Source organism: Amphiprion ocellaris, chromosome 8 (assembly GCF_022539595.1).
Source record: "Amphiprion ocellaris isolate individual 3 ecotype Okinawa chromosome 8, ASM2253959v1, whole genome shotgun sequence".
Classification (NCBI taxonomy): domain Eukaryota; kingdom Metazoa; phylum Chordata; class Actinopteri; family Pomacentridae; genus Amphiprion; species Amphiprion ocellaris.
In genome coordinates, this window is record NC_072773.1 from 32,798,786 (window position 1) to 32,810,860 (window position 12,075).

Below are 12,075 nucleotides of genomic sequence, written 5' to 3' on the forward strand. Positions count from 1 at the left end.
GTGCTGTTGCTCAGATAAAGCAAAAAAAAAAAAAAAAAAAAAAAAAAAATGTGACCATATCACCATCTTTGTGAAATTGTGACGTGCAGGTTGGGGTGGAAATCTAAGGAACTTTAGACCATTAAATAAGTAATAGAGTTTTCATATCACATTTTATATGCATAGCCTACAATTACAATCTGCGCATTGTTTGTATTTTAGTGTAGTAATTGTAAAAATAATAATAAAAATAAAATAAATGAAAAATAAAACTTGCTGTATGTGATCTTTAATCTGCAGTGACAACCTGTGCATTGTTTGTATTTTAGTGTATTAATTGTGATTATTATTATTTTTTTTTTTTTTTAGAAAGCTGATGTATTTCCTCTGTTGTTACTTGGGCGCGAGCTCACCGTTCAGGATGTGAAGGGTTTAGCGCGGCCGCGAGCTTTGTGACGCGTGAACGCGCAAGAGCAGCAATGGCCGCTTTGGATCGGCGAAATCCTAATCTCGACGACTTTGTCGGATTAAACTGGAGTTGTTGGGCAGACAGGGTGAATATTTCATCGTCTGACGGTGAGTCCTGCTCTTCTGCCCCACACACGACGTCCATCGTGTCAAAGTGTCGCGTTCGCTCATTTATTTTGTGTCACATTCACACTGAGCGGCATAAAGCGCGACCCAAACAAAAGACCCGCTGGGTCCTAGTGCAGGAGGGTTGCTAACAATGTTAACCGGCAACAAATAAAAGCATTTTTAAGTCATTATTTCTTTGACTTTGGCTAAATAATGTGGCGGAAACGCCGTGTGGTAAAACACAATGCTAGCGGCAAAATGTTGAACGTGTAAATTCCCAGTTAGCCAAGCAGTCACGTCAAAACAACAACAGTAAGTTACTTAAAGGTTTGTCCTGTTTGATAACCAAACTGCAAAATAACCCAACCAACCGGCTAAAGATGGACCAGCTAGCAAGGAAGCAGATACCAGTCCAGAGATTTCTGAATAACTAGTACTCTGAGGTGTAAATCCTCATCGAATCCTGTTCCTGTTTTATCTCAGCAATGCCACTCACTTAACCAAGTAAACCTGTTTCTTAAAAGAAGCTACAGGAAAGATTTGGTCCAACAGTTCATGCTGGCTGTTTGTGTCTGCAGCTGAGTCCAGTGATGAAGATAACAAGAATGGGATGAGTCGCTCAGAGACCATGACCCTCAGGAAAGAAGGTGAGGAATGAACCTGAAGCTCAACAACATTCACCGTCACCTCAAGGATGCATTTCATTTAACTTCTCCTATTCCGTTCTACAGATATGCATACATACGGCCACTGCCCGGCACATGATGATTTCTATCTGGTGGTGTGCAGCCACTGTGACCAGGTGGTGAAACCTCAAGCTTTTGAGAAGCACTGTGAAAGGTGGCACGGTGCTGTCGTGAAGAAGAGTCGCCAAACGTCTGTTGTGGCACCTCAGCAGCGACCGCTCTCCGGCCGGGCTTCTCCTCGGGTTTCGTCTTGTATGGAGAAGCAGAAGGATGGCAGATGTCATGAAGGCAGCACCGTGTCCTCAGCAGCATCACCTGCCCACCAGCACAGACCTGCTAAAGCCCACCAGGACACAGTGAGGTACAGTTTACGGTTGTTTACTTAATTGTTTGTCTCTATGTGTAGCCCTGTGATAGACTGGTGACCTGTCCAGTGTGTCTCCTGCCTTCGCCCTATGTCAGCTGGGATAGACTCCAGCCCCCCTGCAACCCTAATGAGGATTAAGAGGTTTATAGATAATGGATGGATACTTAATAATTAGACAATATGAAGACATTATGTGGATTTAAGACATCCATCCATCCATCATCTGTACACCGCTTAATCCTTATTAGGATCGCCAGGGCGCTGGAGTCTATCCCAGCTGATTTAGGGCAAAGGCAGGGGGTGCCCTGGACAGGTAATATCGAGACAAACAATCACACTCACACTCACACCTACGGTCAATTTAGAGTTTCCAATTACCCTCAGCATGTTTTTGGACTCTGGGAGGAAGCCGGAGAACCCAGAGAAAACCCACGCATGCACAGGGACAACTTGCAAAGTACATGCAGAAAGATTCCAGGAAGGCCGGGACGTGAACCGGGGATGATTTAAGACGTGTTTCACTAAGTTTTTAGTGTCTTGTATCCTTGCTATTTCTCTGCTGCTTTGTTGAAGCAGTACTAGGAGACATAGATGTAACAGCATCATGGCTATTAGTAGCATTGAGGGGGGAAAAGCACCAGTCACATCAAGCTTTAACCTCAGATGTGCAAATGACATAAGCAGGCTCAGATTGGTTTACAGATATGATGAATGGTGTTCGAACTTAAAGTGTCCAGCATGTACAGTGGTTTCATCAGCAGGCAGAGTGATAGAGTCCTTTTGCGATCTGCCAGACGCAGACACATTGAAAAGTCTTGTTGCTGTGAGGAATGACCTCCTGTACCGTTCCTTGGAGCAGCGGGCTTGTTTCAATCTGTTGCTGAAGCTGCTCCTCAGATTGTGTGCAGTTTTATAGAGGGGGGTGGAAGGTGTTGTCCATGACGGCCTGCAGTTTGGTCGGCATCCTCTGCTCCACCACCTCCTCCAGGATGACCAACTGACAGCCAACCACAGACTGGGCTTTCCTGATGACTTTATTCAGTCTGTTGGCGTCCTTCGCTTTGATGCCTGTGCCCCAGCACACCACAGCAAAGAAGATGGGACTCGCCACCACAGACTGATAAAAAATCAGGAGCATGCGGTTGCATTCATCGAAGGACCTGAGCCTCCTGAGGAAATAGAGCCGGCTCAGGCCCTTCTTGTAGACAGCCTCTGTGTTTGTGAACACCAGGCTTTAGAGTTAAGGTTACACAAGCAGTTACACCTAAAATTCAGGATGTTGTTCACTCTGATCCAAGTTAAAAGAATTCCTTTTAGTTATTATGTCATTTGGGAGCTGCAGGGTTTTCTCACATGCTTGTCTTAATTGCGTGATTTTAATCGGCTAATTCCAAAGTTTATTTTTCTGCAGTTTATCTTCAGTGAGGTTCCCAGAGGAAAACCCTCCCCTCCTGCGTCACTCCTCCTCCTCTTCCACGACTCGACCCAGCATCCCTCCGTGGCACTCGGCTCCTCTGCCCCCTGGCGACGGTTCTTCCTCCATGTCTTTGTCGGACCGACCCTCCGTGCAGAAATCTGCAGCCGGACAGAGCGCTGAATCTCTGCGAGGAATGAGAACCTACAGTCGGATTTACAAAAACACCAATAGTAAGAGTGCTTTTAATACATCTGACTGTTTCTTCACCCTGTTGCTCTTCTGATAAATGTCTCTAAACTAGGGATAGATGATTATCGGCCTGGCCTATTATCATGACCGTTATTTGGCATTTTTCTGATTATAGGTATCAATAAGTTGTAGACCAATTATCAATAAGTTAAATGCGCTGCTTCAGGTCTGATGCAGCCTCCTTTCTCCATCTGTCATCACTCTGTGGTCTCAGAAATGTCTCTCAAGCAGCAAAACTGAACAAGAAATACAAGCTTCTCTCACAGTAGCTAAGGCTATGCTAACAGATAGCAGTTAACTTAAAAGGCAGCCACAGATTACACTGAAATAGAGTCTGGAAAACAGTAATTAATGATGCTTTAAGATCCTGACCTTAAATTAAAGTGATAGAACAGTGAAAGATTAAGAAAATGGAGTAAAACAGCAGACGTAACTGCAGGAGACAAACTAATCAATCTCCCATATAAACAGAGGAGATCTTTTAATCACTCCTATTTCTATTTTAAATATTCAGTTATAGTCACCCATGAAGAAACATAGTTATGAATGACAGGTTCTCTGCTATCACATGCTGTTAAAATATTACATGTAATATATATCTGTTCCAAATATCGGTTATTGGTCGATCCCAACTCTAAACAGACAAATGCTGTCCATTCAGTGTCCAGCTTGGGTGTAGTATTTTCCAGGCATCAGTATTTTGATTATAATGTAACTGTACGGATTATGTTTGTTAGGGAACGATTGAGGAATTGATAGGAAATTTGTGCCTCCAGTTTGACGTTTAATTTCAGTCTGGGTGATCTGGATAAACTATTCAACGTGTCGCTTGCTCCCTGCCGGACCAAAGGCGGATGCTAGTCTCGCCTTCCACAGACAAACACTTTTAAAATTCAAAGATGGAAAGGCTCACAGGCCGTCCCCTAAGGTTGGGTTCAACCCTTCATTTAAAGGGCGGCCCAGGTAAAATACCCGATCACTGCAACGCTTCTTACGGCAGCCGACTAGCATTAAATACCAAAATTCACAGATTTGATACTACATTGACAGTCATTCAAAATCTTACAGGTACAGAATCTCGTCAAAGTCGAATATGGAAATTTGCAAATTTATTTACAAATTGCACTTACCAGTGTCTTCGTTCTGTTGAGATCCTGTTTGTGACGCCAGTTTTTTAAGGAATTCTGCGATGTCGAAAGAGGAATGAGTGATGTGAGCACTGGCAGCATCAATTCTGGGGATTCTCTTCAACCTTGGGTATATAGGGAGTTGGGAGGAATGTCACATTTAGATTACAACCCAGTATGGAGACAACTTGTCTACTCCGTAACGTAACAGTATCTAATCTTAACCAAGTCATGTTTTTCCTACAGCAGTTGTCTCTCCCTCATGTATCTTCTTTTGTAGCATCTGCCTTTCTCTGGATCATATTAGGGACAGAGAGGGCCTGAATGTGCTCCCAGCCATTGGACTGTCTTTGTCCTGCTGGTGCTGACTCACTGTCTTGTTTCCTTTTTTTTACATAGAAAAAGAATGTGAGCTGAGCAAACCCTGCAGAGTTCTGGATCCAGAGAGGAAGAAGCCAAACAGCCGGGAGCTCACATGCAATGTAAACTCTCAGTCCATATTGGAACCATAATCTTAAATGTCATTCATCAGTAACACTTCTAACTCTTTTGTCTGCAAAAACATGGCAGACTTTATAATTTATTGTAGATTAAATGTAAAATCTTCCTATTATCTCTTTCTACACAGACTGATTCCATCAACCAGCAGCAGAAAACATCAGCAAAGTCTAAAACCATTGATCAGTTGGCTGCGGAGAAGACGAAAGCCTCAGGAGGTCTTGAAGTGGAGCAGCTGTTCGACAAATCAAAACACAAAGACAAACACCTGGAAGCTTTTGAAGAGAAAATAACAACTCAGGGCAGTAAATACAACTTCAACAGCAACTGTCACATTCTCAGGTATGAATTATTTTCATTAACACAGTTAATCTAATTCACCTAAATACCTCTAGAGATTATCCCTGGAAATGCAGCAGTTCTCTAAATCAAGGGCCAATATGAACAAAGTTACATTAACAGGAAAGAAACATATACATGTGTTCTTTCAGTGTTGTATAATGATGCAAAGTAACAGCATGTTGTAAAACTGCTGGCAGTCAGCAACCAATTTCTTCCTATGTGTTTTATTTTGCACCATAATGATTTGAGCCAGCACAGTGAAAGTGACATGCATGTAAACAATCATTGTTTTCAATAAGCAGAATATAAGTTTAGAGACAGCTGTCACTGAATCGGTGTCTTGGAGATCTTCATACACTTTATACGAGCTTGTGATGAAGTGGAATCTAAGTCACAAATCATGGGCCAGAATCTAAGGCTTGACTGTGTTCAAATGTTAAAGATCTTCAAAAAATGACCAGGAGAAGTCAGCATTCAGAGGCAGCAGGATTTATTGTTGACTAAAATCCAGGAGCAGTTCTTAGCAGTGATTAACACCCCAAGAAAAAACAGAGATACTGAGCTGTGCTTTGTCTTTTATGCTATGAGAGTTGGTGATTTTTCCACGCCTATAGGGTGCATGATTGGAGTGACCGTTTTTACACCATTATACTTTTGTAAATCTGTTGATCAGATCGTGACATCAGGTTATTGTATTTCACCCTTAGAGCTCACTTTACGGAGGACATACGCATTAAGTTATCATTAGGTTTGGTTTCACAGAGAACATGTCCAGACACAGTCAAACATTGCCCTGATATTTTGAGACAGATTTCATGCATATTATACCTTTGTGTATTGTTATGTTTCTGATACATGTCTTTTAAAAGTTATATTGCTTTAAGTTTACACCATTATGTTTTGAGTACACCACATATCATTTTCTACAAAGAATGTGATTTGCCTTCACACCGACAACATGTTGTGCTTCATGATCTTCCAGCTGCGTGTGTGTGTGTGTCCTCCACAGACACACACCATACCATCAAAACATCAGTGATTCATCATTCTGTATTTTATACATATGTTTTAACTCTGGTTGTCAGTCTAGTAGCATTTGCCATGATTATATCATCTTTTACTTTTAGCACATCGTACCCAAAAAATATTACACAACACTTGATGCTGGTGTTTCTAAATATTTGTTTTTACACTGCTGTTGTGTTGATCTGTGCTTCACGCAGGTCCAGGAATCCATCAGAAAGCTTTCCGGAACAGGAGAGTAACAACACAGTGGAAGTAGAGATACAACCTCCATACCCTTTTAATCAGAGCCTGTTGTCAAGTGAGGACAGTGAAGAAGAAGCGCAGGAAGAAGCCACAGAGCTGCCTGCTACACCCTGGCATCCCAAACCTCTCGGGGTGAGTGCAGAAACATTCACAAGTACAGTAGCAGTAAGTACAGGGGGTCCTCGGTTTACGACATCATCAACCTATGCCGTTTCGTCGTTAAGTCAGAACCGGTTATGTGGAACTAGTTGATGAGCGGAGCAGATGAATATGTCATCATGCGGCACTATAAGCCGGCTTTATTTACATTTGCTGGTTGTAGCCACCTTGGATTGTGCTACATTTGTTAACTTTTTGCTCTTCATTATGGCTTCCAAGCGTAAATCAGACTCTTCTGATGGCAGTGCTTCAAAGAAAAGGAAAGCCACCTGGAAGTGAAGTTATATGTAATAAAACGCTCGGAACAGGGTGAAACACCAACAAACATAGGTCAAGATGTAAAAACAGTACAACATACTGTAGCGACCCTCTGTGAAGAATGAATGAGACTTTATCTAGTTCTCTGGTCATTTATTGAACCTTTCCACAGGCTACTGTGTGCCGGAGCCAACGCCAGAATAACTACAAAAACCCCATAACTTAGCTCCAGAATTAGCCACCGTTCCCAGCTCTCTCTCGCTCGACACTCACTACTGCTGACTCTCAGCCAATCAGAAGTGAGCTAACTAAACATGGCACATTCACTAACTGTTAAAGAGGCTAAGCCAATGCTTTAAGCCACTGAGATGATCCAACCAGGAAACATAAAAACTTAATTGACACGCTTAATTACCGCAACAGATGAATGAAAGTCCAACTCGATTTACCTTGCGATGCACACCGTGTCTTTGTTTTTTGCCCAGAAATCTCCAAAGTGCATAAATTTATACATCCACAAGTTGCCACTCAGCGTTCAGCGGTTAAAAACTGGTTTGTGCCCTTCCGGTTGGAAACCGTGCCTGGACACAAAGGTTCCTACCTTATATAGGTAAAATTGACAATTAACCCATAAAGGAGTGAAACCCACTGATACCAAAGTAATTACCTGCATTTCCTAATCTGCTCCTGCACTGACACTAGGTAAATCTCGAACTGAACAATAAACATTGAAACCTCAACAACAACAACAGTATCAGTCTGTTACAATATTCTATTATCTTCTTGTAAAATTACTCATACATGCATGAAAGTTATTGATATTCATGACTTTTCTGAAGAACTGATCAAAATCGTGATGCACATAGCGGCTTTGTTTACATTTTCAGCGGAGTTCCGACTTATGGCAAAAATCGACTTACTTAGATCAGTAGGAACGGAACTCTGATGTAAGTCGAGGACCCTTGTAGATGGATGGTGTTTAAAGATAGTTTTGTATGACTGCTTTAAGTGGTTGTGTGAATTTAGACAGTAAAATGCACAGGATTCAGTGATCCAGTAATTCACTAATTCAGTTTCCCTCTCTCGAAAACTCAAAACATGTATTTTAAAAGTCCTTCTTGTCAGTAGGGTAAATGTACACCTCTGTAAAAACTCTCTCTCAGTAGAAGTGTGCCGGTATTTATTTCCGGTTGTTTCTGTTTTGTAGCTATGCACTTTTGGATGTCGCACACTGGGCTGCAGCATCTTCACATTTGACCGGCGTTTGCACCACCTGCGGTTCGCCCTCAGTGCCATGTTGGAGCGTCATGCCAGCGCACACTTGTGGAAGTGAGTATTACTGCTCTGTGCTCACCGTAAGTGTCACCTATTTGTGTTCAGAAACGTGAAGAGTTGCTCAGTGAGGATGTTCTAGACTTTGTCTTTGAGATGGACACTGAATCCTCTGCAGGGATTTCAAAGTATTTACATATCAATTACTCTCTAAAAAATGCATCAAACCCTGGTGTTACCTACTCACTGGTGTTTGTTTGGACAGTGTAAACATCAGCTTTGTTCTGCCAGTTTCTGACTTTGCTGGTGGATTGAAGTAAAGTTGCACAATTGTGGCCAAAATGATAATCAGGATTATTTTGATTAGTTTTGAGTTCATGCTTATTCATGTTTTTTTAGGGACAAAATGTTTTTATTGCACTTTCACATTAATTAAACTATGCACCTCTGACACTTTCATGTTCTGCTGCACTCCTGCTTATGTGAATTGGAAAGAGGTTTTGTCATCACTCATATTCAGTTCATCGGCTAAGAGGCAAAAATGTAAATGAAACGCCTCGCTTGGTGAGTATTTGCTTATTGATGGACACTACAACTTACCAAAGGTCCCTGAACACAGGCTACAGTGGAAGTTAGCTAGGCAACTGTGCACAGAGAAGCCTCTAATCTCCACTAAGTTACTGTCACTCAGGTGTGACCAAAAATTACTTTAAAAAGAGAGAAATAAAGGGTGTTACAGTCAGATTTACCCGCATTGAAACCAAGGGATTTTATTTCCATGGGCTGCTTTCTATGAGCCGAGCATATCTTAAATGTAAGTGTTGATGTTCAGTCCTACACTGAAGTGTGAAGGTGCACTTGTTTGCATCACCTGTCTTTAATTATATAAGGAACAGTCAGACTTAATATCAGAAATAAAACATTTTTAGAAGATGGTGAGATTGATTGTATTGCTGTGTTTACCAAAGCAAAAGACAGACTCGAGAAGTGGAAAATTTTAGAACCTCAACACACCGTTGTGCAGTCTTAGTCATTTTGAGATAACATTTGGAGGATTCAGCCACTGGATGATCTATCTCTTAACAAAATGAAGCAGCATCTGGTCCACCAGAACAATTAGGGTAAGTCTATTTAAGTTGAGGGGATTTGTTTTAATTTCGTTTGTGTGAAATGCAGCAACTTAATCAGTGTCTTTTTTTCCATTAACTTCCAGGAAAATGCCTCAAGTATCATCAGGTCTCAGGTCGCGTCATGTCACACCTCCAACCATAGGAACCCCTGTCAGGGCTGGCGATAGACCCTCCAAATCCACCGTCTCTCTCTGCCTTGAGTCTACCTCACTGGGACAACAGGAAACCAAAAGTAGTCAACGGAACTGTCACAGTACCAAGCCGCCTTATTCCTCCACCTCTGCGAGCCTCGGGTCTGGTAGGCGGCGCAGCCCCGCTGAGCGACCCAGCAAGACTCAGCTGAAGGAGGTGGAGCTTATGCAAGATGCAAGCGCAGCACACAGAGCTGCCAAGCTGTTATACAGCGGTGAGGACAAATCCTGCAGATTCATCAGGGATCCCCCCCTCCACGAGAAGAGCCAGCCTCACGTCCCCTCCTCTCAAGGACCAGCCAGCAGTACTTTCTCACACGGGAAGAAGCCATGTCCTCCTCTTCTCCTGAAGCCTGCAGAGAGAAAGTTATCCGTTTTGGAAAAGTGCTCCCCTCTGGCTGCACCAGCAAACCGCTCTCCTCGCAGCAGAGCGAAGCCCCCAGCCGTTCAGCAGAAAGTCGGGGGCTTTGACCACAGGGGTCCGGCCCAGAAGCGCAAACACAGCAGTGAGTCCCTGCCGCTCAGCTCCTCACTGTCCAGAACCACCAAGTATAAATGTTTGCCCTCCCCTTCCCGTTCAAGCCTTGTTTCCTGGAAGGGAGAGAATATCGAGGATGTGCTTACTTGGGGCTTGGAGAAAAGATCAGACCCGTAAAAGAACCTTTTGTGAAATAGGCTGCACTCCGTCAGTTTTATTATGATGTGGATTCATTCCCTTAAAAAAAGACATGAGTGGAATCAACATCTTGATTTGAACTGAACTGTGATTTGTTTTTTAGCAACACCATTTGTAAGTGACGGTTGTTTACGCTCATCTTCGCAGCCAACAAAGAGGCCAGCCTTAAAAAGACCACTTGGAGAAAAGGCCCACTGAAGGCTGCAGCTACTGACAGGATCGTGTGAGTGTTTGAATGTGTGTGTTTGTAAGTGTGCACGTCTCTTTGTTTATTTATCTACACTTTTTATGCACAGCTGTCAGGAACAAGTATTTGTATGCACATTACTGTATTTGTGTATTATTGCAAAGTTTTCTATTTTTCTACAGGACGAAATGAGTTGAATATCTGTGTAAGAACATCAACATACCTCAGTCTGCTCATTATGCTGCTAATGTTAAGACATTTCATGGCAGAATAATTAAAGATTCTTGAATTTTCAACACTGTCTGTTTTCTGTTATTCCACAGTTGGCCTCCTCGATGATAATCACATTTCTCACATTGTAAAATATGTGCTAGGAGACACAAGATAAGCAGGTATGAAACCAGATTTAGGCTTCATACCTTGTCAACATGTGGGCTTCTGTGTCACTATTGCTCTTCAGAATGAGTCTCCAGGTCAAACACGAATAACTGAATTACACAATATTTCAGTCGAGGTTGAGCTGGTGTGCTGAGCTGCAATGAGGACAGAGAGGCAGGGACTGCATTGTAAATAAAGCAGTGATGTAGTTACATCTAAGCCAGTTTAAGGCAGGAAGAACTAATTCAAATGAAAAGAAAACCTTTAAAAATGTTATTTTGACACACAGTGATGAATTTTTTTATCAATGCTCAGAGCTGTTTTTTGTATCTTTGTGTTCATTTGTTACAAGACTAGAAAAGAGTTCCTGTCTTTTGCAAGCAAATATTTAGAAAACTGGTTCAAACTTGCTTATCAGTATATTGGGTGTCTCCAGATCTTTTCAGCTTTTGCTACTGCTGCTGCTGAAAGAGTTAACAATGGCACCAAATGACCTGCTCTCCCAAGCTGTTTTACTGGATTATTCATTGGAAAATAACCAGAGTGAAAAAACTAAGGTGCAATTTTGAATTTACATTGTTTAAATTGTGAAGGTAATGTGTCTGAAGGGTTTTTTCTGTATCATTTTCAGCTTTCGAACACCAGATGGTGCTATCCTATAATTAAAAGAATCAGCCGGACTTGGGTAGTTGCTTTTTCATGTTCATCCTAGTACACAGAATTAAACTACATGTTTCTGTGTGATATAGTCATGTAACTCCTGCACACCGTCTTGTTTGGTGCTCAATTTATGGCATTGTGGTGACTGAATAAGCATTTTATGCACGCATGAGTGCTGGGTGAATAACGCAATTCGAAAACGCTTGGATTTTTGACACAGTTTAATAGCACTGATTGATTTGTGTCTTTTGATTGGATAACCTCCCCCTACCCTTTGTACATGTTTCTATTAGATATCTTCATCAAAAATAACTCCATATGGACACAACTGGCACTAATTTGTTCTTTTCCTGCAGCTCATATATCTGTTTGAACAGAGTCAAAATAATCGGTTTAAAATTGTTAGTTTCTTTTTGTTAATGCTAGAATGATTGTTAGTAGAAGATCTATTAAATGTCAACATTTACATAGAGTAGTGCACTCCTTAACTTTAACACTAGATGGTGGTAAGTCATCAGTCATGCTAATTAAAGAACCTTTAGCCATTTCTCCAAGTTATATAAACCCAAGTCCTATATAAACCTGTATATTGTGTTGTAGTGGCAGGTGAACTGAACATTGAACTGAGGTATCTTAAATCTAATCCACATTATA

The 12,075-nt window shown here is 41.8% G+C and overlaps 1 protein-coding gene across 2 annotated transcripts in view; it reads left to right on the forward strand.

Annotated features, from left to right (window-relative positions):
- Positions 1-398: 398 nt before the first annotated feature.
- The window catches only part of atxn7l2b (ataxin 7-like 2b), a 43,992-nt gene continuing 32,315 nt past the window's right edge, over positions 399-12,075 (forward strand). Inside the window, exons 1-9 of one of the 2 annotated variants that reach the window (XM_023289726.3) lie at positions 399-555; positions 1,134-1,202; positions 1,287-1,602; positions 3,020-3,255; positions 4,801-4,883; positions 5,030-5,241; positions 6,465-6,642; positions 8,135-8,256; positions 9,413-10,679. In XM_023289726.3, coding sequence (XP_023145494.2) covers positions 459-555; positions 1,134-1,202; positions 1,287-1,602; positions 3,020-3,255; positions 4,801-4,883; positions 5,030-5,241; positions 6,465-6,642; positions 8,135-8,256; positions 9,413-10,175 — 2,076 coding nt within the window. In that variant the 5' untranslated portion in view covers positions 399-458 and the 3' untranslated portion in view covers positions 10,176-10,679. Of the gene's footprint in view, positions 556-1,133; positions 1,203-1,286; positions 1,603-3,019; positions 3,256-4,800; positions 4,884-5,029; positions 5,242-6,464; positions 6,643-8,134; positions 8,257-9,412; positions 10,680-12,075 lie in introns of those variants that run through there. The other variant, XM_055012971.1, reaches the window with a different exon arrangement.